The 27,556-nt window shown below is 32.9% G+C and overlaps 1 protein-coding gene across 6 annotated transcripts in view; it reads left to right on the top strand.

Moving 5' to 3' along the window:
• The window catches only part of chchd3a (coiled-coil-helix-coiled-coil-helix domain containing 3a), a 113,561-nt gene that overhangs the window by 21,784 nt on the left and 64,221 nt on the right, over positions 1-27,556 (top strand). For 4 of the 6 annotated variants that reach the window (NM_001309796.1, NM_214804.2, XM_087246444.1 and 1 more), the window contains exon 4: positions 13,494-13,674. In NM_001309796.1, the coding sequence (NP_001296725.1) occupies positions 13,494-13,674 (181 nt within the window). Of the gene's footprint in view, positions 1-13,493; positions 13,693-27,556 lie in introns of all 6 variants that reach the window. The other 2 variants (XM_087246445.1, XM_087246441.1) reach the window with 1 other exon arrangement.

Raw genomic sequence — 27,556 nt, 5'->3', positions numbered from 1 at the left:
AAAAAAAAAAAAAACGGTCGAATATTGTGCATGTCTATTATCATACACAAATTGTACTAAAGCTGGGTCGGTACCTTAAAACATAATGTGTTTGTATATATAAAGTCCATATTAATAAATGTTCTCTTTGAACTCCCCAGGACAGGGGTGTACACACTCAGTCCTGAAGGGCTGGTGTCCTGGAGAGTTTAGCTTTTACTCTCCTGGGGCCTCATGTATCAACGCTGCGTACGCACAAAAACTTTGCGTACGCCAGGTTTCAGGCTCAGAATCGCTCACGTTTGGATTTACTAACAATGAACTGAACGTGGGAATGTGCGCAGGTTCACGGCAGCTTTCTGGCAGGCGTACGCACATTTTTTGTGCGTGTCTGTTTTATTTCCATTGGCGACTCCTAGAGGCAGTTGTGTTAAATTCTTCTCTACAAAGTGTCTGAGCCTTGCAATGGCAGCTGTATGAGACGGGTTCATATAGTAGGTATGTAAGATTTCCATACCATACAGTTGACCAGCTAAACATTAAAGCGCAAATTGCAGCAGTCGCAATGTAATCTGAGCAATCTACCGCACACACATTGCTATAAAGACACTATCTGAAGATGAATTTGCATGCGTGAATCAGAAACATTTCCATTCAATAAATGTGCAAATAAAATATGATGCACAAACTTATTGATGATTCCTACTTGTCTTTCTCTTGATAAATAGTGGGCAAAATCTGAAATGTAGCGGGGGAAAAAAGAAGAAAGAATTTATCAGACGCTGGATTCGAGCCGAGTTTACGCTCGAATTTATCTGTACATGATCTCATGCTTCTTATGAGGTGCGCCACTGAGACCGCTTAGGGTATTGCAACATTTTTCAGTTATAAACCACACTACTTCTTTTTTAAATGCACTCAGTGCGATGTTCAGACCCAACTGTGTTAACCGTATCAGCTAAACTCCCACTCTATTTTTTTCTTTTGTTGTTAATTCCGGAGAACAAACTTGCAAATAACACCGCTTTTCTCCGGTCTACCTCCGGAAGCAGCACCTCCAATTCACATTCTGTTCAAAGTTTCTCTTTTTGCTTGATTTTGCCGTTGCTTTTTCGTTGGGTTTTGCCATTAGCATAGTCATTAGCATATTCATACGGGGGAGGAGGCAGGGAGGGGTTTTGTGCTCGTGCATGTTGCGCTCAGTTTCACGTTCATTCAGATGTACAAAAGAATATGCGTGAGATTCGGCGTACGCAGTGTTTCATACATCTGAATTTTTTTCTGCGTATGCACATTTACAGCTTCGTGCGTACGCAATGTTTTAGTAAGATTTCCACGCAAGTCTTCGTACATGAGGCCCCTGGAGAGTAATTTTTTTTTTTGTTTGTTTTTTTTTGTGTGTATTTGTTTTACTATTTTACTATTTTTCAAAGTGTATATAACTATCAATGTAAGAAAATATCAGCATTTGGTACATACTTTCAGTATAATTCCGATCTAATCCTGTTTATATGAAATATAAACCTCCTGAGCAGGTTTGAATTATCAGAACTGTTGCTATGACAACAACTCTCGAATGAGTTTTGAAGAACGAAAAGTCCTGGATAGTGTCAAATTGTCAAAAACAATATCCAGTTAATTGTGTAATCCACATACGAAGAACAGACCCTTGGTGTCTCTTTTTTTTTCTTGCCGTGTGTTTTGCTCTGTGTTTGGTTTGTTGTGTTTTGCTTTGTTTTTGTGTTTTGTTTTTTTACTGTTAAATTTTATTTTGTGTTTAATGGGATGTTTTTTTAAAACAAACTTTTTATTTAGATGTAACAAAAAGGTGACAATATAACAATCATATTTATACATCACAATCATATTTACATCCTTGTTTTCAGTTAAGTGAAAAAACAACAACAAAAAGAGGATAAAAAAAGAAATAAAGGGGGGGGCACAGGTTGTTTTAATTAGTAACATTATTCTAGATAAGAAATTGTTAAAAATACAAATCATAAAGCATACACAAGATCATCAATATGACTACGGCAATTTAGTTCAAGTCAGAGTCGATCTATTTAATCTTTTCCTGTTAATGGGATGTTTACTGTATTTTCATGTTCTTTTCCCCATGTTACTTAATTATTATTTGTATTTTTATTATAATCTTTATTTTGTTTTAATTTTTGTTTTGTTTTATTGGTTATATCAAGTGAAATTTTTTTTTTTTTTTTTTTTTTTTTTTTTCACTGAGCTTGCATCACAAGTGGGCTGTATTTTCACGTTTACCATGAGAGCTAAATCAGAAGTATGATACCTCAAATGCCATTTAGAGGAATCGATTTCCGGAGATGAATCCGTTGGTAAATTTGTCAGTCCCTGCTAACTTAATTTAGCCGTGACCTTTAATCTAGCTTCTTCCTCCAGGGTGGTTGGGTGTTTGTTGGACACACATATAAGGTGTGACTATATGTAAAGTACACATTCCTTTACTTCTGTCGCAATGTTCATCTGTCTTTCTGCTTTATTTGTTTCGGTCTGGCTTTGCTTAGTCTATAGGCCCAGTAATGACCTTAATGACCTTACATGATGATCCATTTTTGATAAACCTAGCACACACATTTAGTATTCATCTATTTAAAGTTATTCTTTTAATTTAAAATAAATATGATTTCTTAAATATATGCTCTGTAGCCAATTTAAAAATATATTGGTCAAAAGAGTGAATAATACTGACCTTAATGTTTTTTTATTACATTTAAAAAGCAAAATATAAAACAAGTAAGAGTTTTTCCAGAAGAAAAAAAAAATTACCATAAATACTATGAAAATGTCCTTGCTCTGTTATCACTTGAGAAATATCTAAAAATAATAAATATTTCAGAGGTGGGCTAATCATTTTTGTATGTTAAATACAGCACAGATTACTCAGAGAATCACTCATAAATACTTGGATTTTATTATATAATAATAGTATTAATAATCTCATTGTTATATTTCAGGATTTAAAAGAAGTTTAGTTGTATAGAAACACTGCAGTGCTTGTTCTGTGCATGTTTGTGTGTTTCTGCTGCAGAGGCCTGTGTGTCTGAGGCCCTTTGCGGGCTTTTCTAATGGGAGATTTGCAGCAGGCAGTGGAGCAGAACCGTTCTGCAGATCAAAAGCACAGTCTGGGTTTGGCTGACCTGCACTGTGCTGCATCAGCAGAAAAAACTCCGGCTCTTGAACACAGAGACTTGCTGAAGATTGCACACAGTCCTCAGGGACACTGACTGAGAGAAGCTGCATCTTAGGGCACGAACCCGTTCTCAACACCCCTGACCTCAACACAACTCTTTCTCTTCTGCTCATTAATGGTCACTAGCGTTATGTACATATGCATGTACAGTTTTGTGCAAAAGATTTATGGCATCATTAGATTTGTTGTTTTTCGCAATGGTATAATGACCATATATAATTGTTTCTTGGTCTCCACCTGAGCAGTGAAATCAATTTTGGAAAGAAAAGCAGTGAAAACTATAAATTAGATACAAGAAAAACAGAATAAAACAATAAATAAATCCGAGAATAATGGTAGAGATGTCTCCCATTAAGAGTGTGCACACTTTTGTCATAAACAGCTATAAGAAACCAATATTTCATTTTATATTTCATTTATTTATATATATATATATATATATATATATATATATATATATATATATATATATATATATATATATATATATATATATATATATATATATACACACATATATATATATATATATATATATATATATATATATATATATATATATATATATATATATATATATATATATATATATATATATATATATATATATATATATATTTACTATATTTACTTTATTTATTTGTTTTGTCATTTTCATTTATTTATTTATTTTTTGCCATTTCATTTATTTGGTCTTTTTAAAAAATATTTTTTTTTTATAATAGGATTGTGGAGGACAGACAGGAAAGCATTTGGGGCAGAGAGAGGGGAAGGACCTTAAGCCGTTATCGAACTCGGGTCTCCGTGAGCATAGTGCTATATGTCGATGCACTTAACCTAGGCTCTTGTCGCTGACTTTATTCTGTCTTTTAATAATTTAGCTATTTGTTTTTATTTGTAACATTTTAGTCTTTTGTTTAAGTTATTTGTATTGATTCATGTAAATATCTATTTGTTTATTTAGCCATTTACTTATTATTTTAGCTATTTTGTTTGCTGTTTGTTTTTGCTTTGGCATTTTAGCTATTTGGCATTTTAGCCGTATATAAATGTTTTGCCATTTTTTTGATTATTTGTTTAGCATGAAAAGTTTTTTTGATCTAGAATTAATTCATTTATCAATTCATAGTTTATATATATACAACAGATAATGGTACAGTTAACCTAAAAAGGAAGAAAGGTCAATTTACAATAGGTTAAATGCAGAAATTTATGGAAGGACTTTTAATTTGTCAGTAACCTAATCCAAGCTGAACTGTATTCTGTTACAAAATCTGCACGTTTAAGGTCTGTTTTCTTTAAAAATCAATGATCTCCACTGGCTGAGTGATATCCGATATAAAGTGGGTCTCAGAATGTACAAGAAATACTGCATTATATAACATTTTCCCCCACCATGTCTTTAAACTATGAACATTTATTTTACCTCAGTATATTCAATAGGGCTTCTGCGCTAGCTTGCTAATCCTGACAGACGTGTGCGCGTAAACTGCTTTTCTTCTCGTTTTACTCTTGAACAACTAAATGAACGCTGAAGTCTATTTAACTGATTATATTTTTATTACATTATAACCTGATGCTGTAAAAGGAACCTTATAAAATTTTAAAAAGTAACCGTTTAACCGATTAACCGTTCACTGGAAGTTATGGGAATAAACATTAGCTCTGCATTTACCCGTCTTAAAGCTAAACCTTTGAAAAGGCCATTAAATAATCACATATGCAGTCTAAACTCTTTATTTTCTGAGAGGTGAAATACATATCTCATAATTTTGAACGAGAACAAGGGTAAATGTCTAGATTGTCAATAAACATTAGTGAATTTTATCTTTGAGTAGTTATAATGACAACATATGATACTTTTATGGTAATTTTGTAGTTGTTTTGCAGCTTGAAAGCCCTCTTTCCCACCCGTTAAGTTAACACAAGTGGCCGTTTCATAAAAAAAAAAAAAAAAAAAAAAAACATCCAAACATGAATATAAATGCCCAATGACACGGTGTGCATTTTTTTCCTGAACTATCCCTTTAATACATGCATATTAATATATGCATTAGAGCATGCATGAGGCTACAGACCTGCATGTTACATTCGCTCATTGTCAAAATCCACCCTGCAGCTCTTGCACACTATCATTTCACAGCTGAAATGCAGGCGTATGTTGGCTCTCCCCAGAGGCATGCTGGGTGCCCGAGTGTTTGTTTTCATTTCATCCATGTCACTGTGTGACTTAATTACCATTTGCTTTATTTATTCCCCTGGTTTCTCCTCCAACTTCAGGATGGGATTTTCATATCTGTTGAAAATGATCTAACAAAAAATTGGCAGCCAAAAGCTCCAACACTACAATATTTATTTTGATCTGTTTATTTAATTGGTTAGCTACCTATTGATGAATCAATTTAGCCATGTATTGTTTTATTTATTTAGCTCTTTGTTTATTTTATTTAGTTTGTTTGCCATTTAACTTGCTATTTAATGTTTTTTGACACATTCAGTTTGGCATTTATTTGGTTATTTATTATTATGTTTTTTTATTTAGCTTTATTTTCTTTCTATTTTGTTCTTAATCCAAAAAGTTGTTTTGTTTGTTTGTTTATTTGTTCATTCAGTGAGTTTTATTTGAGCAATTTTATTTGAGTAATTTGTAAACCATTTATTTATTTATTTATTTATTTATTTATTTATTTATTTATTTATTTATTTATTTATTTATTTATTTATTTATTTATTTATTTATTTATTTATTTATTTATTTATTTATTGTATAGCCAGATTTTAAACATACCTGTAGCCATTTATTTTCTTTGTTTATTCCTCTCATTCTCTCATTTCCAACTTTAGCACAAGCTTTTCATATCTGTTAAAAATGATCTAACAAAGATTGTAATTTCTCAAACTCTAAGTCTTTGTTTTCATTTCATCCATGTCACTGTGTGACTTAATTACCGTTTGCTTTATTTATTCTCCTCCTTTCTCCTCCAACTTCAGGATGGGCTTTTCATATCTGTTGAAAATTATCTAACAAAAAAACAAACATTTGTTTTAATCTGTTTGTTTAATTGTTTAGCCATTAATTTATGAATGAATTTAGCCATTTTGCTTTTTATTCTTTTAGCTCTTTGTTTATTTTACTTAGTTTGTTTGCTATTTAGCTTACTATTTAATGTGTTTTGACACATTTAGTTTGGCATTTATTTGTTTCTTTTTATTTAGCCATATTTTCTTTATATTTTGTTCTTAATCCAATTCATTTGTTTATTTGTTTGTTTGTTTATTTGTTTGTTTAGGGAATTTTATTTGAGCAATTTTGTAAACCATTTGTTTGTTTGTTTATTTATTTATTTATTTTATTTTTTAGCCAGATTTTAAACTCTGTAGCTATTTATTTTCTTTATTTATTCCTCAATTTTTCTAATTTCCAGTTTTAGCAAAAGCTTTTCATATCTGTTGAAAATGATCTAACAAAGATTGTAATTTCACGAAAAAAAAAAAAAAAAAAAAACACAAGTTCTAGCATTGTATCCGTCAGCCAAAAGCTCCACCACTGCCCAAGACAAATTATGTAATCAAAGTGTTTGTTTTCATTTCATCAATGTCACTGTGTGACTTAATTACCATTTGCTTTATTTATTCCCCTGGTTTCTCCTCCAACATCAGGATTGGATTTTCATATCTTTTAAAAATGATCTAACCAAAAAAAGAAAAAAAAGTCGGCAGCCAAAAGCTCCAACACTACAACATTTGTTTTGATCTGTTTATTTAACTGTTTAGCCATTTATTTATAAATGAATTTAGCCATTTAGCTTTTTATTGATTTAGCTCTTGTTTATTTTAGTTAGTTTGTTTGCTATTTAACTTGCTATTTAATGTGTTTTGACACATTTAGTTTGGCATTTCTTTGGTTATTTATAAATTTATCTATTTATTTAGTCATATTTTCTTTATATTTTGTTCCTAATACAATTAGTTTTTTGTTTGTTCGTTCAGTGAATTTTATTTTAGCGATTTTGTTGAAGCAATTTTGTAAACTATTTATTTATTTATTTTATAGCCAGATTTTAAACATCCGTAGCCATTTATTTTCTTTATTTATTCCTCTCATATGTCTGTTGAAAGTGATCTAATAAAGATCGTAATTTCACACAAAAAAACCAACACAAAAAAACAAGTTCTAGCACTGAATCCATCAGCCAAAAGCTCCACCACTGCCCAAGACAAATTATGTAATTAAAGCTACAGGCATGCGGCTTTGCGTTTATTCATTATTTGACAATTACAACATCAGTCTTTTAGTCTTTTCCTCGGGGAGCAAATCCCCCCCACAGAAGTGAGAGCCGTAAAGGAACAGCCGTTCCACGGGCATCATGAAATATTCAAAGGCTGCATTCTTGCACATTATTTTGCCTCATTAATAATGCATGACGGTTTTAAATGCTGTCGCAGAGGGAAACATTCTATAACTTTTGCACAGGCGTGTCAGAATGCGTTTTGTCTGGAATAAGTGGTGAGTTGAATTACCGGAGAGGGCAAGCAGATGGTGGGACAGCAGAGGTGTAGTGAGATCAACTCCTACAGGTGTACAGAGGTGCACGACTTGATGACAAATGGTATCTTTTGTGAAATCAGAAACCTTGGAAAAATTGCCAGGCTTTTTGCTTTTCATAAATTGCTTGATTTGTTTTGTTTATTTTGTATTAATTGAACCTTAATATTAATATTAATACATTAATATTGTAATATTTAATTTTGTGTAATTTGCTAATTTTGTGTTTATTTTTTTGGGTACTACAAAATCTATTTTATATTTTATTGTTATTTTTATTACTTAGTACTTGTTTTGTATGTTAATATACTTAATGTATATCGTTTTGTGTTTAAAAAATGTTCATTTTATTTCATTTCGTTTTGCTTTCTGTTTTGTTTTGGATTTTTTGTTCTGCGTTTCATGTTGTGTTTTGTTTTGTTTATATTTTTTGTTTCATTTTGCGTTCCGTTTCAGTTTGCATTCCATTTTGTTCCGTTTTGTGCTTTCTGTTTTTATTTGTGTTTAGTTTTTTTTGTCTCATTTTGCATTTCATTTTGTTCCGTTTTGTTTGGTTTCATGTTTTTTGTTTCATTTCATGTTTCGTGTTTAGTTTTTTGTTTTGTTTTAATTTCCATTCAGTTTACTTTTTATATTTCATTTTGTTCTGTTTTGTTTTGTGTTTTTTATTTCGTTTTGTGTTTTCTGTTTTGTTTCGTAATTAGTTTCTGTTTCGTTTTTCATTTAGTTTAGTTTTGCATTTTGTTTTGTTTTTGTTTGTTTTTTTTCTTTTCTTTTTTGTTTCGTTGCGTGTTATCTGTTTTGTTTTGTGTTTCGATTTCTTTTGGCCTTCATTTTGCGTTCAGTTTTGATTTGTGTTTTTTGTTTTATTTCATGTTTTTTTGTTTAGTTTCATGTTTGGTTTTGTTTTGACATTTCATTTAGCTTTACATTTTACAAATATTGTTTGTGTAGTTGTGTAGGAGATGACAAATTGTAGCAGTTGCTGTTAAACAAAAGCCAGCATCAAAGCAAACGGTTGACATTCTCATCTGTATTGAGATGAAATTATTATTATTATTTTTTTGCTTATTGATACTGACTGACTGAATAACCGAATAACGTCAAATAGCCATACGACTCTGAAGATAACTCGGGTACTTTTTGGCTGACATTATCAAATAATACTTTATTTATAATGATTGACAGGGTGAAATAGGTTTTTGAAATATAGCTTGAATTATTTAGAAACTTTTTGGTTTGCCGTTATTTGATTTTAAGGTCACGGTCTCTTCTGAATGCTCTTTTTCATTGGAAGTTGCTCTGTATATTTAAAAGCTTGAACACGTTTTTTCTAAGTCCCTTAATCCAAACTAAATACTGTCTCTGGGTCATGAAGTAGTATTGCAATAGCAAGGTTGTCTGTGTATTAATTATAGATTTAGAAGTAAATGTTGTTATTATTTTGGCATTGTGGTCATATGTGTTTTTTTGTTGTAGTTGAGATGAACATAATGGGTTTTGAGTGGCCTGAGTTTTTGCCCTGCAAATGACACCATTGTGCTCACTTGACGCTTTTGGCCTATTTTTAGTTGTGGAAGATGGAGTAAACACGAGGGAAGTAATGATGGATGTGTTGTGCTGATATGTGTCCAGTTCAGTAGACTGAGACTGGACATGGCTGGAGTCGCTCACACTTTTCTCAGGAGAGGAAAATGCTCAATGATGTGTGGATTCAGAAACACAGGAACACAACAGGATGACACCAAATATTAATTTTTCTATCTTTTCTTGTTCTTGTTTGGTTATAAGTAAAAGTGTCCACCCAAAACTAGCAGTGAATCAGAAGTCAGAGTTTGCATTTGCTTTATGGCATATTCCAGGACTTTTGGGGACACTTTGACAACACGATAGATGCAAAATGCTACATTACTGTTTTATGATCATTATTATTTGTGTTTAATTTTTATGTATTTTAAAGGATTTAAAAAAGTGTTTGTTGGATATGTTATAAACAATAATAAAGCATGCAGTGCTTTGAAAATAAATATTTATATCCATTTCTCAGTGAAAATGGGTAATATACTGTATATTGGTGCATTTGAACAAAACAGATTTCTTAAACATATCTATTTATTAAAATAATATTTTAGTAACAGAACATCTTTAGAAATGGAAAGATAATACATTTAAATTCAAGCAAATTATTGCATCAAAAAATTACAAGCTACAACATTTCAGTAAAATTAAGTATATATTTTTTGTTTCTCTTGATTTTTGCTATTTTTGAAAATTTTATGTAATATATTTCCTTAACATAAATTTGGGCATGATGGACTAAACTAATGTATATAGTATATATAATGTATATAGAAATATAATGTTGTAAAGCACCCTACAGAAAATATCCATTTAAATGAGAGATTTGTGGGGGGTGTACTCATATATGCTAAGCACTTTACAAGAATATAATATAAGTATAGATTTTTATTTTTATATTGTATTTTAATTTGTATTTTATACTAGGATATATTATTGTCAATTGGAAATTATTCTATTCCTATTTAAACATTTAGTAAGTAATTTTTATTGCTTTTTCATATTATTATAAAATATTTATTATTATAGAAAATCATTAGTTTATGTTTAATATTTTTTTGTAAAATTCATTAAAAATTGTAAAAAGTGTGTGTAGATGTGTATATATACTGTACGTGTGTGTATATATTTAAAATATATAATACATATTTTTTATTAATATTTTTATTTTTATTGTATTCATTTGTAAGGTAATAATGGGGAAAATGCATTGACCAATAAATAACATATGTGTTATGTAATATTTATTATTTAATATGTATTATGTAATTTGTATTCATATCAGTTTTTTATTGTTTTTGTACATTGCAATCATGTTTATGTATATTGATGGAAAATTGCAAAAAAGTATATATATTTAGCTATGTTTAGACATCTTGGTAGTATTATTTAAAAAAATACATTGACCATATGAAATAAACAGATTATATATGTAAGACAATGCAAGGCAAGTTTATTTATATAGCACATTTCATACACAGTGGCAATTCAAAGTGCTTTACATGAACAGGAATAAAAGAGACGCGTATAAAAAAATAATTATATACAAACAGATTAAAATGTGTTAAAACAGGTTAGAAAAGAATGAAAAAGAAAAGAAAGACATAATAGTGCGATCTGTTGGACGTAGCACAGTGCTCATTTAGTAAAGGCACAGCTAAACAGATGTGTTTTGAGTCTGGATTTTAATATGCCGAATAATGTTGGAGCACATCTGATCATTTCCGGAAGCTGACTCCAGAGGCAAAGGGCAAAGTAGCTGAAGGCCGATTCACCCTGCCTTGACTAAACCCTTGGAATTTCAAGTTTATATGATCCTATTGATCTGAGGGATCTATTAGTTTTGTATTATGTATGTAGTTTGTAGTTGATAGTAAAACTTTGTAGTTTGGTCTTTTGAGACATTTACTGACAAATGAGTTTTCCATCCATCTTCAAGCATTCAAAAAACAGAACAAAAAAAAACCTTGTTTCATAGTATTTTTGTGAATTGTTTTATACTCTATTTGTGGAAGCTTTTCTTTTTTTATTGTTGCAAATGTACCCATTGGGTTGCCTCAGTATTGGTTTGTTGTTGTTTTTTTCTCCAACTTTTGTGAAACTTGCAGCACATCTTTGGAAATCTTACACGCTTGTTTGTATTTGTTTCAGTAGCGCTATAATTATACCCTCCCTTACTGGCCCTTTTTGACTTCTTTGGGTTCTTGTTTAACGTGGCTGCTGTTTGACTGGAAACACAGCATCGCAGATTACAGTTTGTGTCTTGCCTGAGTTTACTTTTCAAATCAAACCTCCTGCTTGATGCAGCAGCCGGGGGTTGCTAGGCAACTGTGAGAGCTGGGTGACAGCTCATAAAGTCTCTCAACATTCTGGCACCAAATTCCAGGATTATCATGAAACATCAAAGAATTATTACCTTCACACACCTATTAGACAACTTCAAATGAGGCAACATAGTCAAAACCATGCTTGATTTATGAAAGCTTTGAGGCTGGTACCCTTTGGTCTTTCATTTTTAAAAATTTTTTAAACCTTATTTCTCCCAAACTACAAGTGTTTGCTATGTGTGGCCTGCCACATAAAAATGAATAACTTTTGTAATCTTATTTTTGAGATATTTTAAGTTTAAAATATTTTATTGTATCCTGAAATCCATAGAAATATGCAGCGTTGTTTGATGTTTAATTACCATAGACTGTAAGAAGTATGGATGTAGTCTCTGTGACGTCACATTACAATTCGAGACGGTGCTCGTTGCAGAGCCATTTGAGCAGAGTTGAGCTCCAGCGAGGGGGAGCATGAGCTCTCGCTCCTCCTCCTATAAGCTGTTTTAATGCGTACACCAACCCCACCCCTAACCCTACCCCCAGTGACATCACTCGTAGAAGAAGTGCAAGAAAGGAGGAGCGAAAGCTCAAGCTCCCCCTCGCTGGAGCTCAGCTCTGCCCAAATGGCTCTGCAGTGAGCACCACTTGAACAATTCACATACCATAGAGCAGTGTTTCTCAACCAGGAGGACCACCAGCAATGCAGGTTTGGGTGTCTCCTTTTGTCTGGCACACTCATTACAGCTCTTTCAGTCTCTTTTAGTGATCTAAAACAGGTGTTTGGTTAAGAAAAAAAAATGTGCAAAGCTAGTGGTCCCCCAAGAGCGTGGTTGGGAAACACTGCTATAGAGAATTTGATTGTCGGCCTTTTTGGTGTAAGTGGGAAACTGCAAGTTTTTATCTTCTAATAATAAATAACTTTTAAGACTAACATTTTGATACTAACTCACACAAAAGAAGCTAATTTTGATTTCAGGGGCACTCATCTAGAGAGGGAAAAAAAAACACAAGCATGCCAGTGCGCTGTTAAACGCGCTAATTTATTTAAAAAGTTAAACATTAATATGAATATTAACTAATTAAAGTGAAATAATGACATGTAGCCTTCAATTTCTTCTTAATTAAATTACCGACATAGTCTTCAGTGCATGATTATTAGATACAATGCATTAATAGTGAGTGCTCTCTGGGTTTGACTGCGATGCAGGCCTGTAATTAAAATTAGCTGTGTGCCTTTTTCTTTTTTCACAGCTCTAATGCTGTTCATTTTTGATTGTAGAATGCTTATTAAAGCTCTCCAAATGATCCAGCCAAGAACATAGAGTACTGTTTTTTTGTTGTCAATATTGTTGTATAATGTATTGTTAGAACCAAAATAGACAAGGGCAGGTCTATTAGGCTGCATTTACACAACAAGCTTAATTATTTGACATATTTTTGTTTTGTTTTGTCCTGCATTATCATAATATTCTGTGTTTGAATTCATACCTCATAAAGATGAAATTTCGAGCACAATTATTTTCCAGCCATCATTTAAAAGCAGACTTTTAAAATTAAAACTGAATTATTAATTATTGATATAAGAAATTCCAAAAAATATATAATAGTGATAAATACACAAATAATAGTTTTATATAAATAAATGTAAAAATATAAATTTATCAATGCAACTAAAGTGGTAAATTTGCTTTGATTGTACTAGTACTTTAATTAATTAATTAATTTATTTATTTATTTAATTATTTACAAAGTGATATAAATTGTGCAATTATTTTATAAAAACAAAGTCGTTTAAATTGTGTCTGATGTTTTCTGTATTTTTGTGCTGCTTCATTCTTAGGCTGGAAAAGGAAAAGTCTCAGGCTCACGCTAAGGCTCAGGCAGAAGCTCAAGCCCAGGTAAAAGATGAGGTGAGCAGGATCCTCGCGTTAGAGAAATCTGGTGCAGAGGAGACCATCCAGAAGGCCATCCTGAGAGAAAGAGTCTCTGCTGAAGATGAAAGACTACAAGCTCAGATATATGTGAGTAAAAGAGCAAATGTAAAATTGCATGACTGTGTTTAGTGGAGATCAAAATTAGAGAACCACATGCAGATTCCGGCATTTTGAGGTCACTTCATGAGCCTTTTTTTAGGAGCATTTTTACTCTTCACAGGGGTTGTTGGTTTTACAGTCATCCAAATCCAGAAGGTTTGTATTTTTCTCTTATGACCCACATGAAAATTTATTTACCTGCTGTTTTTCAACACCAAGGTCGTGTGGTGATGTAATTGCCTTCGGAGCACGATTAATGTTAATTTGCATTAGAAATGTGTTTATTAAAAATGGACACTACAACACCAATGTGCTATAAATGTAGTGTCTGTGTACTGTTTATGTTTAGTAGCTGTCAAAATCTGACATTGTTTTAGTTTTTAGTTTTAATCCAATTGGCTGTTGCCATGGTGATCATGCCAGCATTGATGCCAATGCCTCATGTAAATCTAGCATAAGTTTGATTAGAGTTAGAGTTAAATTCTGCAAGAATGCGGATCTCACAAGCCACTTTTCACTGGGAAGCTATGCCTTTTTTTTTCTTTTACAGATGTCCACATGGGAAACAATTGACACCCAGATAGGGCTTTAGTCCTGTTTGAAGTTACCCTAACAGAAGAAAATTATCAGTATTTTTAACACATTTCTTTAAATAGTAAGAAAAATGTATTTACACAGCACATTAAACGTAGCAAAGTTATTAAAATTGCTTAGCCATGTAAAAGATTAATAAAAAAGCAAGATAATGCTAATAAAATAATCTATTGTAAAGCACATAAAAAACTAAATTAGGTATTTGAAAAATGAAAACTGATCAAAATCAGTAAACACTTTTTTTTTCAGACGGAAATAATTTAGAAGTTATATTCTTTTCTTAAATTAGTTTTGCTTCTGTTTTTTGAATTAGATTTAGTTTCCTTTTTCTGAGCCAAAGATATACCAACTTCTCGTTCTCCTAGGGCTTTTATACTATGACCACCAAACTACTTAACTTAACTTATTGACTTAACAATGCACAAATCTTTGACACATCATAACTTTGAAATAGAAATTCTTAGAAACATGTGATCTTCCAAAATTGAAGAGGCTGCCAAGCTGTGTACATCAACACACTAAACTGGGGTGTAAGTTGTACCCCTGGGGTGCAAGACTGCCCCAAATTTGCCTATTGACTTACAATGGTGAAGACACTTCCATTTAAAACATTTAAGGACTTCAAATCGCATTGACTTAACATTGGACCAAACTCCTCCTTACTGGCTTTTTACCTTCAACACCCCCTCTTTTCACCATCCAAACACCTTGCTACCTTCACCCACCAGGTCTTCATCTTTATGAAGCCACCTCCCCCTACCAACTCTTCACAATCACCACTCATTGATTCCAATGCCCTCCTGCCAACTGCCTTTGAGTCTCAGCGCAGTTACGTTGGCTTTCACAAACCAACATCAATGTTCATCAATGAACTTTAGGCCTATTTAATATATGTATAAAGCCTATTAAAAATGTGCCCCAAATGTACGAGCAAATTCTAAAAAACATTATACTCAAATAAAAATGTCTGTAGCTATTGAGCTGTGTGGTTTATCTTCACAAATCCACTCTCATTTAAATGTAGACATTTGATAGTTTGTTACCCAAGAGTAGACTATTTTAATAGCATGGTAGACCCGCAACTAAAATTCTTTCCAATTTTAAAGCATGCAAATCCCATGCTTTTAGAAATAAATCAAGTGTTTTTTAATTGTTCTCTAATTTTTATCACTTTATGTCAGTGTTGTGAAAATCTAAGCATGTATGCTTATTCACACTGCACAGAAATCTGCTTTCCAAATCTTTAGGACTGTACCACAAGTGATGAAATTTGATCAGTTTGTTTCAGACACTGAATTCAATATCAGGTCCATTTACATTGGTTGCTATAGTAATGACTTAGGTGCCAAGAGACATAAGAGAGTAATAATCCTTGTAGAAAAACCATGACATGGACATTTGAATCATGCACAGCTGTGTGAAGCTATAGGAACATAATACTATGTTTTGAATGTGAAACACTTGGAAAATCAATCAAATTTTACATTCAAGCTTTTGGAAGATGCTTGTATGTGAGAACACTTTCATTGAATAGAATATAAATTAGCTATGCATTTTCTTTGAATCAAATGCATGGCCTTGCAGTTTTTAGCACACAATACTCTACTGTTTGAACTAAAGCAAGACAAAGCTGTTCACTTTACTAGCAAATAAACAGATTTGAGTCAGCTATGCCCAACAAAATTTCATTTTTGCTGCTTGCCTGAACAAAGCCTCAGAGTAATTCGCCATTCAAGGTAGACCTCGGTGTTTTAAATAATGTTGCCTCTCAGGAAGCCATTTAATGTAAATTTAGCTTGGCACCGGTTCCCACCCTGGCACTGAGAGCAATGTGTTTTAAGAGCATGTTTGCTTTATTTTACACTGCATTGAAAATCAAGCAGCCTTTTGAAAGTTCTGTTTTCCCAGAGTATAAACATCATATCACATTGCACTAAATTATGGATGATAACATTTAGAAATCCTCAAGGAATGTCAGGAAGTATTTTTACTTGATTTCCAGTACATGATTTTTCTTTAGTTTACAAAAGTGGTTTTCAACTTTGTTGACTCCAAGGATTCCTATTTTTTGAGACAATACGTGTGTAACACAAGGAGTCGGGTGACAATGAAGGTGAGGATCCACATGCAGTTTATTTGCAAGATTAGTTAGGCAGGCAATGGTCAAAACAGGGGCAAACAGATGTATACAGAGAATTCCAGAAACGTGGTGACCAGGTGGCAAGGAAACAAGCGGCAAGGAATCAAAACGATAAAACAAGGCAAAACTACTACGTAGTGCCACATGATAACAGGACTCAGCAAAGTGTGTGGGCATGTAAGCTGTATAAATAGTCCAGGTAATAATTCAATGATGTGTGTCTGTGTGTCTGTGTATGTGTGTAATCAGGGAAAACCGGGACGTGTGTGGGAGGTGCATGACAGCATATGTAGTCCATTTGGTGGCAGATTTGTAGTTCTCCAGCGATCCGCTGTAGCTAGATTGCTGGTGACTGTGACATTGTGAAGCTTTCTTTATAATATTTCTGTTTTAATGACAAATCTACTCATTTAAATCTATAAGTAGCAATGTTGGAAATTAATTAAATACAATATTTAGGTACAAATAAAATCACTGCATTCCGTAAGTCCAAGCTCTACATTGTTTACACGCTATATTATCAATGTTTTTTATTTATTTATTTATTTTTTTGATTTATGGGTAAAACTTTATAATAACTACACACCATGAATCATCACTTTAAGTCCTCACTAGGTTACAAACTGCATGAATTTGAGTTAATAAAGCATTTATTAAAATACAAAGTATTAATTTATGCCTGAATAATAAGATGCATGTTAATTGAAATAGTTTATTAAATATTTAAATGATCTTAACACAACCAACAACTGCTTTTACATAACTGGTTTGTAAATAATGCAATGTTTAATATAGTTATAAAAAATAAATCATTAACAAAGTATGAAACAACAATCACATTATGCATGTGCTTATTTACAAAAAATACAGCATTTGTAGATGTATTTATAAACTGCATACTAACATTTATCAATGTAGAGTTAATGCTTTACAAATAATGAATAAACTATTTGCTAATGCCAAATAAATTATTCATAGTGTGTAGCTATTTTAAAGTGGTACTGATTTAGGTCTAATTATTTTCTTTCATAATACTTTTTTTTTTTTTTTTTTTTTTACAAATAGCCATTTCTTAGCAATTTCTAGTCAATAAAATATTTTAGAAACTGACATACTGGGAAAAATAGAAGTATGAAAGATTGATTACTTTTTTATATGAAAGTGAAGGAAAGTAATTTAACTAGTCTGAAAACATTTTAGAGTATGCTATTTTGATGTTCTTCTGTTAGTTAGTGCTTTTGTCCTTTTTCTGTTATTCATGCATTTTACAATTAAAAGATTTGTTGAGGCATGAGTGTAGTTCACATTTATAAAACCTTTCATTTTACTTAACCTTTTGAAAAGTGCCCCCACTCTGAGCCCAATCCATGAAAATCAAGTACTTGAACTCAAATGGCTGTTTTTCCTGTACCATGTGGAGTACGAGCACAGTTTTTTAATCATTTGAACAAGAGTTTGAAGACATTCTGAGCTTTAGTTTTATACTTTCAAATCTTACAATTAAAAATGACTTTTGCTGCTTGTTTAAACTTCTTATTTAAAATGAATTGAAACAACATAATTCTTAAAGGTTCAGCATGTAAGTTTGACACCCAGTGGATGAAGTAGGTATTGCATTCATAGACCAAAACAAATTCAAGCGCAGGTTGCCAGATTGACAACACCAACCAGAGCGAGCCATCGAGCCTAAACGCTGATTTAAGACTAATTTAAAGTGCGCTTTAAATAAAAGCAATGACACGCAATAGAAGGAACATTTTCATTTTAAAAGGAGTTTTTGTCCTAACCAACATCTGGAATTTATATTTTAGAAACAGTTTCTATTTCAGCAGAACAACAGAAAACTTGTGCTTTATCCGGTGTTAAATGCTAATAATGTGACTTTGAATGGCACTTTACATGACATTTATTGCCATACTACTGAAATACTGATAGTTCATCTTAGATCTTAAAAATAAAATAAACCGTTTAAAAATGGAACTTTATAACTGTGAAATAATGCAAACAAACATATATCAGTAATTCAGCATCTACATTTAATATTGTTAATGAGGTTTAGTATGTACTAATTAGATTATAAACTTTACCATTTTGTGAGTGAGTTCATACATATTCTGTGTTTCTGAATGGCTGTATATAAATTTCTGTCGTGTTGCGTCCGGTGCGAAGCAAATCTCAGTGCAAAATGTGTAGCTAGGAAACAGGGTTACAATGTAACCTGCTCACCTAATGTTTTTGTTCATAATATTTATATTATTTGATAATTTATAACTTAATGTGGAACTCTGAATCTGCTTCTCATTTTGCCGACTGTCCTCCGGAGGTCGCATTTTGGTCACTGATGCATCCTTTGAGAGCCTTTCTGACTGAATGAATGAAACAAGCGTTTTCATTCAAAAAAAGTTTTCCAACGAGGCAACCTGGGTTGCTGAAATATAATTGGCTAAACTGGCATTAAGCAGGTTAAAAGAACCAAAACAAAGACAGCGTTCCAGCATGTAACTCACATTTTCAAAGCAGAATAACTGACTGTAGGATTGTTTTTCATATAGACAAGAATGTTCATTTAGCATGTTTCTTTAATATATCTGCAAGCATATATTCTATTTTATGCTTTATAAGAGTGAAAAGCTTACATACAGCACCTTTAAGTTTTTGGGGGGGGCAATTTAATTGTTTTATGTTCAATCCATTTAAATTTGTAAAATCAATTAAGTTAAATTAATCAATTTTTGTTCGGAAAACATGAAGAAATTGTGCATTTTTAAGAGTAAGTTATAAAAGAATGTTGGATGTGATTTTTATAATCAGATGCTGCTGAAAATACAGTATATAAAGACAGCAAAGTGTCACACATGCACATAGAAAGTGTATACTGTATACATCTTTCTTAATAAGCTTTACATATTTCTTTCATCCTGTGTGGATCCAAAAGGAACACCAGTGTACACACACGTACTAGTGTAAGGTAATTTTATTTGCAGGCGGCTAAATTGCCCTTGTAAACACATTGTAAGACGAGGGCCCCCTCCATTGGTTTTGACAGGGCACAGATTATTTGAGCATGAAGTAAAAAAAGAGGTTCCCTGGAGAACTGGAGCTGTTTACAAACGTATGGTATTGATTACATAGCTCATTTCACACAGTCATCTCTGTAATAGAAAAATGAATCATTTTTGGGATGAGGGCGAGATGTGCTGTAATTCACGGCTGGAAGGTGTGTGTGTGTGTGAGAGAGAGAGAGAGAAGGCGTCATTGGGAACAATGGGTGAATCTAAACAATATAAGTGCAGCTCAGGGTGTTTTGTGTGTATTTTTGTTGTTGTTGCTCGTATGATTTCAGCATTCACTCTTTGAAATCACAGCAGTAGGATATTTCAATTGATATTTGACTTTAGAGCACATCTCGATTTGAAACAGACCCGCTGTTGCTGAAACACAAATATGGATTCCACCAGCCCAAAGAAACAATCCATTCTAATTCAATCCCTACCCATTGCAATATAGCATAATACACACAAAGCCGCCAGCAGTTGTGAGTGAGACCAATAATGAAGCACACTTGAGTAACAAATTGCTGGTTTATGAGTCTTACTCAATATTATGGGTTTATCAAGACAGTTGGGTATGGAAGCTCTTTCTGCTGTTTCCTTCAGCACATTTTACTGTATTGTAAGTAGTTTTGTGGGATATACAATGAAGTACAGTGTTATTCAGTTTGTTTTGCTTGTTTGAAATAATCAACATTTTAGTTTTATCCATTAATCTATCAGTCCATCTATCTGCAACTCAAGCCTACATAATGTTAAGCATAGTTTTTACATTTACACATTTACATTTAGTCATATAGCAGACACTTTTGTCCTAAGTGACTTACAAATGAGAGGCGATTTTAGCAACTCTTAAAATGAATAACATTTTGTTTTGTTTTTCATATTGAATATTTATTTTTTATTTATTTTCAGGTTTATGGGTTTTGACAGGGTCAATGCACATTGATAATGCAAAAAATGTGCCAGATTTAGATTTTAGTCAGATTTTTTTGATTGGATCGAAGTTAAAATAGTCACACTAAAAACATAACATGATTAATCCAAACATAGTACAGTATATACAAGCATCAAAATGCATATACAGTAAACTTACAACATTCATACAAATTAACAATCCACTACTATATACTTAAAACCAACGCATTAATATCCATCTCATCTCATTCAAACACATATGCAACTGTTAGACACAATAAGAAATATCAGTATGCAGGTAAAGGCCAACAGTAGCATTATTCATTTAATCAGTATACAATCAAACAACATTTTAAAAGACTGTAATTTATTTATTTTTTTTACAGCAGACAAGGCTAGGGTGAAATATCATTGAGTTTGTTAATATTAATGTTGACAATTCTGCATTTCAATTAGCCACTAGGTAAAAGAAATGTAAGTATTACAATTTTTAATAAATGCTGGGATGGAAATCCACTCAGAAACTTAACTACTGGACTTTGTCAATATTTGAATATTTAATTATGTCTTAAAGTGACTATGCAATTACCTATAATAGATCTTTATTGATTCTTTATTTTATTTTAATGAGCTAATATTTATTTGTTAATTTAACCAACAGACTATACATACTGCTGAATGTAATCTTTACATTTTGACGTACAATACTGTATATTAATGATGTTGCTCATAACATGCCTTAATTTTCTGTTAGCATGCATTTACTTTTAATAGATTCACATTTATTTATTTGACCATCCAGTATGCTAATTAAAATCATTATCTCGCTTAACTGCCTTAAATGAAAATCTTTTTTTTTTTTGCTGCATATTATAATGCTACTTAATATGTTGCCTTAATTTTGTATTTGGCATTTGATTAATTCATGCGAAAAATAAATCATGTAGCATATCTACACTCACCGGCCACTTTATTAGGTACACCTTACTGGTATTGGGTTGGACTCCATGTTGCCTTCAAAACTGCCTCAATCCTTTGTGGCGTAGATTCAAGAAGGTACTGGAAATATTCCTCAGAGATTTTGGTCCATATTGACATTACAGCATCATGCAGTTGCTGCACATCCATGATATGAGTGTCCCATTCCACGACATCCCAGAGGTGCTCTATCGGATTGAGATCTGGTTACTGTAGGGGCATTAGAGTGAACTCATTGTCATGTTCAAGAAACCAGTCTGAGATGATTTGGGCTTTATGACATGTGGGTTATCCTGTTGAAAGTAGCCATCAGAAGATTAACACGCTGTGGTCATAAAGGGATGGAGACTGTTAGCAGCAATGCTCAGGTAGGCTGTGGCATTGGCACGATGCTCAGTTGGTAATAAGTGGCCCAAAGTGTGCCAAGAAAATATCCCCTACATCATTACACCACCACCACCAGCCTCAACCGTTGATACAATGCTGGATGGATCCATGCTTTCACGTTGACCCCTAATTCTGACCCTACCATCCGAATGTCACAGCAGAAATTGAGGCTCATCAGACCAAGCAACGTTTTTCCAGTCTTATGTGGGAAACTGTAGCAGATCATCTTGACCCTGTCTGCATGCTTGGATTGAGTTGCTGCCATGTGATTGGCTAATTAGAAATTCGTGTTAACAAGCAGTTGGACATTTTCCCAGAAATGGATTGCAGCTGGAAGGGCATCCGCTGCGTATAAACTTGCTGGATGGGTTGGTGGTTCATTCCGCTGTGGCGACCCCAGAGTAATAAAGTCAAGAGAAAATGAATGAATAAATGAAGCAGTTGGACATTAGGTGTACCTAATAAAGTGGCCGTTGAGTGTATATATCAATTTGTTGTATATCTGTATCATGCATAATCTTTGCATTACAAGACTTTTTAGGACCTGTACAATTGCTGTTATAATCTAGCATGTTTATACTTCGTGCAGGTCAATAAATGGTTGCTTCAATGCCATGATGCTGTAGCTATTGTCATATGTAATTTTTCTTGGGTGTTTTTCTGTTTTCCCCACTCTGCTAGAACTCAGGAAATTGAGACATGGGTGTATAAATAAATAATCTGGATCAATGAGGAGAGCTAGGCATGTTTGTAGGTATGACTTTTCCTCTTAGTGAGCGGTGAGCACGCACACACGCTGGAAAATTAGTCGGACAGGTTCTTGTCTTTTTCTCTTAACGGGAAATTTTCACTCGCGGACATCATCACACACATTTCATCCCTCTCAATTTTGAGTTCTTTTTTTTTGAGCGGAGCTTCTTTAATAGAATTTGAAGGGTTATCGCCAGATTCATGCCGCTTTTTCTCATGTAATCATCTTTTCTGACAGTGCTATCATAAAACTTTTTTTTCTCCTGTTTCTCTTTTCTCCTTGAAATGACTTTTTCCCTCGTGAAAGACTAACCTGCCACACTCTCATTGTAATTTCCCGCTTTTCAACTACAAATGGGACTTTCTAGAAACCTTCACGCTTGTTGTTTTCCCCCATCCAACAGTTTTTTTTATTTATTATTATTTTACAATACCCTGGATCTTTTTTAGCCTAGTGGCACGTGTGGGTCAATCTTTTTTTTTTTTTTTTGCATGTAAATGACCTTGTTGCTAGATTAAAAAAATTGATTCACACATTCACACCAAGCGCTGCAGTTAATAAACATAACACGCGTACAAGATATAGTGAGCTAATCAATACGTTATTCTTTTATCACAAAGTAACGTTCAACCTGTTAGTAATTGGAAATTGAAATGAGTTTAAATTGCCTCCAAAACATCAATAAGTGTTCGAAAGTCCTTGCTGGGCTAGTACATGGTTCTGCTGCTCTCAGCACACTTTGAATAGATGGACCTTTCAAAGATGATTTGTTAAGTCCTTTGTCCTAGCAGGCTTGCTCCTTCCTCCGAGCGCGTTTCTGCCTGACTGCGAGGCGTTCAATCATTAAACATCAATCAGGCTTTTGAAATGCGTTCTTACTGCGAGTAAGAGCCGCAGTGCCACACTTCTGGCTTTCTGCAGTTTGCTTTACAAATGCATTAGCCAGGCGATGTACACTCTCACTCATGGGACTTTTACACGGGCCAGTGGCTTCTTACGGTATTAGTCTTGTTCTCATGGGTTGTAAGTAGAGGCAGGTCAAATGGACAGCAGGATCTCCTCCACTTTGTCTTCAGGACTCTGTTGGGTCCTAATTGACTTGCTTGTGCACTTTTGAATCTAGATCTAAGACTTCGAAATGGAAACTAAAGTATTTTCTTTTTATTCATTTTAATTCAATTCAGGTTGATCATATATAGTGCTTTTTTACATTAATTATTGTTTCAAAGCAGCTTTTCAAAAGGTGCACATTACTGCATTACAATCAGGGTGTGAATTATACATTGATGATCAGGGGGGTCAACTTTTTCAGTAATGTTAGTTTGTGTTAATCAAATATATGTATTTAATTTAATTACATCTAATTTATAATAAAACATATTTAAGTTTTCAGTGTTTTGAGGGATATTTAGTATATTCCGACCCTTCACTCTCAGAAATAAAGGTACAGGAGCTGTCACTGGGGGCAGTACCTTTTCAAAAGCTACATACAACTAGACAAACTCGGCAGCAATTTTACTTTACTTTTAGGCGGTATTTAGAAACCAACAGCTATTTTGCTAGAAAATTTACTTTTAAACACGTATGGTGTCTATCTGTGATCTCGATCAGCCAGTTTCTGACTTTTCATTTATTTTTTTCTTTCACATAGACTGATTGGCACAATTTTGTGTTCTCAATAGTATTAACTGCTATAGGGGTGGTCAGATGTATATATTATCTACTTTTTAATTACTAATATTACTTAAGGTACAGATCAGAGCAAACTACTTTTCTCTCTCTCTCTCTCTCTCTCTCTCTCTCTCTCTCTCTCTCTCTCTCTCTCTCTCTCTCTCTCTCTATATATATATATATATATATATATATATATATATATATATATATATATATATCTTTAGTTAGATATAGTCATCATTTTAGTCTTGTAACATGATCTTTTATATTATATGAACAAAAACAAATACAAGAACAAACAGAAATAAGCAATAAAAAGTATTGCTTTCACACATGTAAGATAACAACTATGATTATGATTATTATACATTTAACAACTTGTAAATCAAATATGGCTTTAGGGCTGCTCATAATCTCAATATTTTGGTCTATATTGTGATCTTTTACAATAATTTATAAAATTATTAAGAAAAATTGATTAAAAATACACAAATAAATCCAACTAAGCATGGTAGTTACTGTAAGAATTAAACTTAATTTGTTTCTAATTAAAGCTACAAAAGGGCTTCAGTCAAGAGCAGCGAGTGATTTTGTACTTGTCTTTTGTTATTTGATTAATAATGATAATCACAGCCGGAGGCAGGAATAAGCCCGCTGTCATTTTAAGAGCCACGCCAATCTAATTTGCTGTTACAAATGCATTTTTATTCTCTCTTTATGTTCATTTATTACATAACAAATGAAGTTTATATGAATCATCACTAAGTGCTGCACTTTGTCAGAGCATTTGCATGGATTTGACCATTTAGTTGCATAGTTTAAGCTAAAAGTACGTGTTCTCCTCCATCTATGAGGCTGAATGCATGCACAAGTTTAATTTCGCGCTTTTACAAATAATGTCACTCTTTATTTTGATGGTTTGTTTGTTGAATTTAAGTTACATTGCATCTACATGCCAACTAATTCACATTAGATTATTGGTAGACTGTTAGGTTGGGATTAGGGTTAGTGTTAGTTGACATGTACTTGCAAAGTTTCTTATAGTCAGTTAAATGTCGGTTGAAGGAGCAGTATCAGCAGTTATTAACCAGACAGTCTACTAATACTTAAATGGACCATCAAAATAAAGTGTTACCACAAATAAATCCTGCATACTTCAATAAGTCAAGCACGTCACATACTGTTAAGCACACATTGCATGCATTTTACTGATTGTCACTTGAAATTGGGGTTTACCGAGCAATGAATGCAGACTGCTGGAAAGGTGGCGTGGGATATGACACAATCATTTTCATTATTTCATCCTCGTTTATTAATTTTTCAAGGCCAAATTTAGAATTGAATTATAATTAATTTCACAGCCCTATATCCTTAATGTGTTGATTGATTTGAACTCTATTTTTAACAATTTTTTATTTAATTAGATGTAATTTGTCTTTGACAAACATTTTGTCTTTGATTTGTTTTTTAAATATTAAGTTTCAAAGAAGGTTCACACTCATTGTATTAAATAAACAAAGATTAGTCCGTGAGCCTTCATCAACAACTTTATTTATTTATTTATTTATTTATTTATTTATTTATTTATTTATTTATTTATTTATTTTATGTTACCTTGTTATAAAATGTAACCACATTCAAGTGTAGATTAATAAAATAGCGGATACAGTTTAAATAAAATGTCTGTTTTTCCGTAATCAATGAATGTTTTGTAATGATCAATAAAAATACTGGCCCTGGCTGACTTAAAAAAAAACAATCCCAAAACAACTAATGTTGGAGGCAGAATAATTTAAATTAGGACTATAAATGGAATAAATTAACAATAACGAACTCACACATGTCTTTACCTTTATTACTATCCTTGTTCATCAAAACTTCACTACCAAGATGCTTTGTTCAGCATAGAAATTTTGCTTGCATATCCCCTGTCTATATAGCAGTGGGAAGTTGTGACATTCTGTTCAGTTTTGTAACACATACAAAGCATCACTGTTTTTTACTGTTCTTCATAAACAATCACAGAATATGACAGAACTCATATTTTAAGGCAAAACAAGACACTGGGATGAATAATTCACTCCGCCGTGTGTTCCCTTACACCACTGGGCTGAAAACGTAGCATTTGGTGAATGCAAATTACAGTCGTATATTCATCAAAACTTTTCAAATAAATCAAGTTGAATAGTTATTACAATGTTAAGTTTACTTCGGATATCTCATTCAGTAGTACTCTCATTTAATGTGAGATTTTGAAAAAAAAAGTCTAATAACACAGTTTGTGGGAGTCTTAATTGTGCATGCAATCTTCAGTGTTGTGTAATTTTATGTCTCCAACAGTTTGATTCTGAATACTTCATATATTCCTTTTAAAATCGATTTTGCAAACCAAAACCCCCCCCCACTTATTTCCAGCGTTTGCTTCCCCACTGGAGCCTAATTCCTGAGAAACACAGCTTGTATTTCAAAGGTTGTGAACTATTAAGCTGACCAGTGCAGCTCTATGAGCATTTTATTTTTCCTCTCCTCGTTCAAGGAGATATCGATCCCTCTCTCATCAGAATTCACACCGTGCTCCGGTTTTCAGACACTGTTTGTCACGTACAATAGCACCGCTGAGTGCTAGTGCCGGCTGCATTCTCCAGGAACAGTCTTCGCACGCCCAAATTAGCCTCTTCAATTATCTCGCCCCAAGCCAAGAGCTCTGAGGTCGCTGTTCCGATGGCTGTCCTTCTTCTGGAACCAAGCGCCGACTCTACCTGAAACCATAAGTCATTTTCCTTAAAGCCCACCAGCTTAGAAACAAAGCTCTGTTTTCATCGTCTTGAAAGAGCAAGGCTTTTGCTAGTTTGCTACACTTATGTTGTACACTGTTAACAATTTTTGTAAATTACACAGTATTTAACTGTAATATGAATTGTATTTTACTTTTGAACAGTTATGCATGATGTTACTGTATTTTAAAGTAGCATTGTGAAAATTACTGTATATTTTATATATAATACTGTAAATATGTATACAGCAGGATAAATGGTGCTGTGGTGAATGTAAATCAAACACTATAGAATACAGTGATCTCTCGTTATAACGCGGTTCACCTTTTGCAGTTTCGCAGATTTTTTTTGTGTAATTTGACATGCTTTTTTTCGATAGTGCATAGTGTTCTGTGTCCTGATTGGCTGTAGACCACTGTCAATCGATCTCCTAAGTGTCGTGTCTCCTTTAGAATGCATTTAGCTTGCGAAATTTACATAAATCTTCGATCACTAGCTGTGTCACTCTAAAGTGCTGTACTATATGTTTGCAAGCTTTTCTCCTCATAATGTCGACAAAACGTTGTGCACTGTCAAAGGCACCTGCGGCATCACCCAAATGGCA

Source organism: Danio rerio, chromosome 4, assembly GCF_052040795.2.
Source record: "Danio rerio strain M-AB ecotype USA chromosome 4, GRCz13ab, whole genome shotgun sequence".
NCBI lineage: Eukaryota > Metazoa > Chordata > Actinopteri > Cypriniformes > Danionidae > Danio > Danio rerio.
This window is presented reverse-complemented; position numbering and strand designations above follow the sequence as displayed.